This window comes from Morus notabilis, unplaced genomic scaffold (genome assembly GCF_000414095.1).
Source record: "Morus notabilis unplaced genomic scaffold, ASM41409v2 Scaffold69, whole genome shotgun sequence".
Lineage (NCBI taxonomy): Eukaryota > Viridiplantae > Streptophyta > Magnoliopsida > Rosales > Moraceae > Morus > Morus notabilis.
Window position 1 is genome coordinate 453916 of NW_010364208.1, and position 6742 is coordinate 460657.

The 6742-nt window shown below is 33.3% G+C and overlaps 1 protein-coding gene across 1 annotated transcript; it reads right to left on the reverse strand.

Annotated features, from left to right (window-relative positions):
- Window positions 1-90: 90 nt before the first annotated feature.
- LOC21406059 lies at window positions 91-3270 on the reverse strand. The gene is made up of 3 exons (XM_010106037.2): window positions 1619-3270; window positions 922-1108; window positions 91-708 (listed from the first exon to the last, which is right to left on the reverse strand). The coding sequence occupies exons 1-3, from the start codon at window positions 3230-3232 to the stop codon at window positions 581-583; spliced, it is 1929 nt and encodes a 642-aa protein (XP_010104339.2). The 5' UTR covers window positions 3233-3270; the 3' UTR covers window positions 91-580.
- Window positions 3271-6742: the final 3472 nt, after the last annotated feature.

Here is a 6742-nt window from a genome sequence, read left to right on the forward strand (position 1 = left end):
GATCCTTCAGAAAATCAGTAACAAGTAGTATAAAGGTCAGTCATAGGAGAGTCAAGTAAAAAAAACACAAGCACCAAGTTATCAGGTCTTTATTTATCTATTTATTTATTTGAATAACATTACAACGTTTATTTACAATAACTAATATTGTATACAAACTTTTATAGAATGAAGAAAATGAACACGTCCTTTACGGCATAAAACCATGTCAATGATAGCTCCAAGTATAGCCAAACGGTAAATCAAAGTCCTACTTTAAATGTTAGAGGTATGGAGTTCAAACCCCCAATGTCACTTTACATGTATTACGGTCAGATGATATGATCACATCAAGAACCCTTACAAATCTAATCTAATCCCATAGAAAATAATGAAGTACTATTTTTTGTTTCATTGACAATTTACAAAATAAAAGCTACATCTCATCCTCCCCATAAATCCCAAGTCCTAATCCCATGGTCTAGATGTATCAATGTGGAAAAAAAGAGTTGATGGGCATTTTCTGGTAAATTTATCCATGATTAACCAAGGGCACGTTGGCACAAGTCTCAAGTCTCAGCTGGGTTTTTAAAACCATGCATCAAGCATCAATACCAGGGCCTGGATATGCTGGAAGGCTCATTATCCGTTTGTCCAGGACTGGGCCTCCCACAGTGAAATGATACAGACTTTGAAAGTTCGATCCTTTCAAACCAAGCACTTCATGCACTGTAAAGCAACAATAATAGAAGAACTTTCAACAATCTTATCATTAAAACATTCACGGCATGATTGGATTAAATCTCTTGTGATTATTTTGTATCGAGTAACATTATTTATCACCCCGGTGATGCATCATTGATAATGGATAATCATTTAGTAGAGTGTTGCGGGGAAATTGGAAACAAATAGTCGAAATAAGAAATGGAAAGAAAACCACACCGGGATCATCAAAATAGCAACCGATTCCTGTTGCTGAGATGCCAGCAGCATGCGCTTCAAGGTACAAGACCTGTCCTAGTACACCAGTCTCCCAAAACAATCGCGGATACATCCACGCTTTCTCGCGCAAAACGGGCTCGAAATGAGCCACCATACCAAGACTGAAGCAGCCATCGCTTGCTATTTCCTGCATATATATGGATGGAATATTTTAACAAGAGCTTTGATTATTCCTTAACCATCATTCAAGATTATTCTTCATATCTCGTGTAAAATGGATGCTTGCATAAAGGAATAAATCCTTGTAAAACTATCTATGATTTGAACATTTAGCAACTTCAGTATAATTAGTAAATCTCTCATAAAGCTGCTATCTCAGTTGTTAACAAATAAGATTTTAGTGAAAAAAGGTATACTGGCTAACTTGAACACTATATTGGAAAATTAGCTCAATCGAAAAGACAGATGGAAAAAAACAAAATATCACCTCTATGCTCTAAGTTCTAAAAGGAGAGATAAAACAAATATTTTCCTCTCTGCAACATTCACTGTATTGTAACTCTTTCAAATCTTGTGACATTTCTACCAAAAAAAGAAAAAAAAAAAAAACTTTTAAATATTGTAATCATGCCTGAGCAACCCCACCAGTCCATGAAAAATTAAAATATGACAAAAAATCATCTAAAATTTAACTCACCTGATGGCACGAAAGCCGCTGAGAAAGAAGCCGGTAATCGCCTCTATCAAGTTCATATAGAGGAAGCTCATCAGGGCAACCCTCGGGCTTGGTCCACTTAAACCCAGGCCTCATGGACTTCTTGAGCTCACCAAAATGTTCTTCATTCCTCACCAAGAAATACAGGCCCTGAGGCAAACCCACCACCCGATGAACAAACAGCGCAGCATGCACCTCCGCATCCCACGATAGTGCCCGAAAGGGCAACGCCAACGGCTGTTTTTGCCCCTCTCCGGTACCACAACCAGAAGGAAGACAATGCAGCAGAATTTGATAAAATGTATTTCTCTGCATAGCAGTGACTCCATCCATATCAACTGCACTTCTTCTCTTCCTAACAATCTCTCTCACTGTATATCCCTTGTACGCATTTACGCTAAAAAGTCCACTACTCACAAACGGATCAACAAAGAACCTATCTTTATTGTCTATATCTATAGGTTTTTTCACTGCCTCAGCTGTTCTATAAATAATGTCCCAACAAACATGTTCTTTACTAAGCAAATTGGGGTTTCCCTTCCATTCGAAGCTCGAAAATTCGGATATTACCTTACTCAATTCCTCATAATTCAAACCAAATTCAGTGATTCCACTAGGAAAAACGGCTAAAACGCAATCAGGGTGTTCAAACTCGATCTCGGGAATTTTACCTCTAACAGGCCGAGACGGAATCCGAAACTCCGGGAATTTGTCCAATCCCATCAACTTCTTCATATCCTCGTACCCTAGACCATCAAGAACCTTCACATCCCAGCCGAGACTCGCCGCGGACATGGCGACCGCCCCGATCGCATGTCCGACGTCGTGATTGCAGTACCGAAACGCGCGCTCGCCGTACTTCCAAGCCTCGCGCCAGAAAATCGACGACAATCCGACTAGAAACGCGTTCTCGGGAAAGAATTTTGCGAAAAATCCGGCAGGAACTTCGGCTCTGATCTCCAAACCGTGCTCTTTGGGAGCGTAATGCGCCACGAAACCCGAATTCGAGAGCGATTCGATCGGCAGAGCGACGATATAAGCCTCGGTGGGGTGCAAGTTGCCGCTGCTGGGGTTAACCCTAAGGGACCAGGTGGAGAAGCCGGTGGTCTTCCAGGCGGAGAGAGCGAGGGAGTCGTAGAGGAACTGCGAAATGGCGGGCTTCGAGAGGGGTTTGGGAGGAGGGAGAGAGAGGAAAACGGAGTGATACAGAGGAGCTTGAGCTCCATCAATGGCGGACGAGGAAGGGGTTTGATCGGGTGTGGAGAGGTGCAGGAGGGGGAGGAGAGGAGAAGAGAGGAAACGGCGAAATGGGTTGGGCTGGTTGGCCCAGTCCAGGCCGTGGGGGCCTCTGGCGTATTTGGTGAAGGCGTGCTTGGTTTGGTCGTGGTAATGGAGGATTTGCGACAGGTTTTGATTGTCGTTTTCTGATGATGGTTGTCGTTGTTTGTTGGCTGTGGAAGGTGATGGCGAAGAAGAGGAAGAGAGAGACATGGCGGGTATGAAGGTTTTGGCGGGGAGGAGAGAGAAAGAGGATGATGAGAGAGAGAGGGGAAGAGTGTGGAACCGGGGAAAGGTTGGAGAAAGAAGAGGCGGCATTTCTCCGTGGAGTTTGGAGTTTGGACTTCTTTGCTGCCTTTTTGGAAAGTTAGGAATTTCGTTTTTTTTTTTTATCGTTTCCTTTCTTTTTGGTTCTAGAGACTACTAGATTAACGGTAATCTTTTAGCGCTCACTGTTATAATTGATGTATTAATTATAAATTTAAATTTTGTTTAATTTATTAATTTAAATTTTATTGGTTTGAATAAAAAAATTTAAATTATGTGGTCTAAATTATAATGTAAATTGACATTTGAATGTGTAATTAAAGTTTTAATTTAAACATGGAATAAATTTTAAATTTGTGATTGATGGGGGTAAAAAGCAAAGAGTTGACACCTTCTTACTGTTCAAAAATAGTTTGAATGGTTGAACTTGAGGAAAAACTAAACTATAAGCCCCGGTTTGTTTCAACAATCTGAACTGTTGTTTAGAATTCAAACTGTAATTTAGGATTCAAATTGATGTTTGGGAGAGAAAAATTCAAGAATAATTCAAGCCATTAACAATAGTTCAAACCCTTGATTTTAGAATTTATCACTCCCTAAATTTTAACAATCTTAATTGTTTTCTAAAATGAAAATAAGTCTGATTTTATTTTTTCTCTCTTCAATTTTAAGTTTAAAAATGTCATAATTTCTTCGTCTTAACTCTAATTGAGATGTTTTTTTTAATGTGTTCATAATGAAAAGAGGAACAAATCCCCATCCATATTGCATATTTTTAGATGTCATTTACAATGAGATTTTATAACTTTGTTACAAAACTCTAATGACAGTTTTCAACACTTTATCCAAATGCAATTCGAATTTTATTCCTAATTCAAGTTACAATTTATTTGCATATCCAAACACCGGTTCGAATCACAATTCAAATTACCACAATTCAAATCGTTGCAACTTAAACCAAATCAACAATTTGAATCATTGAACCAAATATGCCCTAAGTTGGATTGTTTAACTCAGTTCAAACATGAAATGTAATTCAAACTACATGCTTACCAAACACCAGTTCAAATTGTGCTCACTGTTCAAACTGAGTTGAACTGAACTAAACTAGTGAAATAAATGAGGGCTTAGTATTTGAGTGTAAAAAATACTATCTAATCTAATGCTATTTGTTGTGTTAAATTTTTTATATGCTATATTTTGTAATAAATTTCTCACTAAAGCATATGAGAAATTTGACATTTGATTATTATTTGTTGAAATGCTTACTTTTCATGTAATTATTGCAACTTTTTCATTTTTTAATTATTTTAAGGGATAAAATCATTTTGATACAATGTGTTATAGTGAAATATGTTCTTAGTATCCTGTGTTTTTTATAATATTAAAACGGTATTTTTGACATTTTTAAAAATATCTTCTTAATACCTTGAATTTGATTTTTGATACGTAAATTGACCTTAGTACACTTCTATTGAATTAACCAAAAACTAATAATCTAGAAAAAAATCACGAGCTTTTTTTTATTTGTTGTTTTCAATTAAATATTTTAATATTTCATATTTTTGCTAAAAAATATTGATTCTATTTAATTAACAAGAATGGTAGTTTGGACATTACATGTCCTAAAAATAAACTTAAGGTATCAAGAATATGTTTTTAAAAACGTTGAGGTATCATTTTAGTATTATCAAAAACATATGGTATCAAGAGCATGTTTTGCTATAACATAAAATACTAAAATGATTTTATTCCTTATTTTAAAAATAAAAGTTTACTCTTACAACTTTCAAAGTTTAATGATTATAAAAAAAAGTAGATTTAGCATTTCAAATAGCATTATACATTAGAGTAAAAATGAAAATAACACAATATATCACACTTTTTGATGTTTAATATACAATTAGCATTAACATTTGCATTGGAGATGGTCTTAGTTTCTCAACTTTAAATATAATTACATTTTATGGCCCATTTGGTTCACATGTTTGAGTCTGTGATTTTGATTATGAATTCAAATTTTGTGAGAAAACCCATTGACGATAACTTTTTTATTTAAAATTTTTATGAGAGAAAAATACTATAACAAAATAGAATCAAGTGAATTATTTAGTCAATCAATCTACCTTTTCTTTGTTGTTGATGTTGGTTTTTTTTTTCTTTTCATTCATGGAATACCACTTCAATTTTAAGCAATATATCTTTATTTTCTACAAAATTATGACTATAAATATTGTTATTAAAAAATATTTTGGTCATTTTCATCGTTATGATTAAGCATTGAATAAGATTTTCATTTAATACAAACTAAAATTTAATTTAATTAATCAAACTCAAAATTAATCGATATACAAATAAGATATGTTTAATTGACCGAATATCATATTGTATAATAATATATTAGTATAATGTTTAGTGTGACTATTGTTTTCTCTTTTCGGATAATTTTTAAAAATACCCCTTAAAATAAAGCCCATTTTATTTCTACACATTATCATTAGCCCATATATTTCTACATTTTAAATTAGAACTAGTCAAGAGGTCAAGTTTTTTAAAATAAGTACGTTTAGTAAGTCAGGTTTTTAAAAAGTAGAATATGTAATTTTCTCTTTTCTCGCACTAATACGAATAATAAATTAATACGGTCAATGTCGTAATATAGAATACGGCCCATTATTTATAGCAAATCTATGATCCATGTCACGGTTTGATACGACTTGGGGTCAGGGTCAAACTGACATAGAATAATGTGGGAACCTATAATTGTTAAAAGTTGATGGATAAAATACAAATTTATTATTTTCAAAAAATTATATTTTGATTGTAAAATTATTTTTTTCACCCCAAAACTTTTAAAAAATTAAACTTTGACTCCACATTTGTTTGAAACAAAATTATACTTTAACTTTAAATTTTAAATTACGTTATGACATCAAATATAGTATTGTACTATAACAATACAATATAATACAACACACATCATATAACACGATACAAGCCAAAACATGGCCATAATAAATTAAAAATATAACATATTTTTATTAATAAAGAATATATATAAATAAATATACCTCATAGTTTATTTTTCAATTTATTCCTCTTATTTTAGAAACTGGCATGACATATTTTGGATTTGAAAAACTATTGAAAATACATTTTAAATGTTTGTTTTACTATATTAGAGCATCATATTGTATAATAATACATTAATATGATATTTTGTGTGATTATTGTATTGTATAAACTAATACGGATTATAAATGAATATGGTTTATGTCGTATTATAGAATACGACTAAATTTAACGTATTGTATTATATTATCTTATAGTGGACCCGTGATCTATGTCAGAGTTGCCACGATTGGAGTTGGAGTCGGGGTTGGAGACCGAGTCGGACTAACATAGGGTTATGCCAAAACCTATAATTGTTTAAAATTTGAGGGGGCACAATGCAAATTTATATTTTTTAAAAATTATATTTTAATCTCTCATTTTTTGTAAAATTATATTTCGATTTTAAAGTTTTTCAACATTTATATTTTGTCCTTAAAATTTTTCAAA

Bases quoted from the DNA above. Each gene is read 5' to 3' on its own strand.
- LOC21406059 (XM_010106037.2), bottom strand. From the start codon at position 3,232: ATGCCGCCTCTTCTTTCTCCAACCTTTCCCCGGTTCCACACTCTTCCC. The intron at 1,109-1,618 runs GTGAGTTAAATT...ATATATATGCAG, and splicing joins AGCGGCTTTCGTGCCATCAG to GAAATAGCAAGCGATGGCTG. The intron at 709-921 runs GTGTGGTTTTCT...GTTGCTTTACAG, and splicing joins TTGCTATTTTGATGATCCCG to TGCATGAAGTGCTTGGTTTG.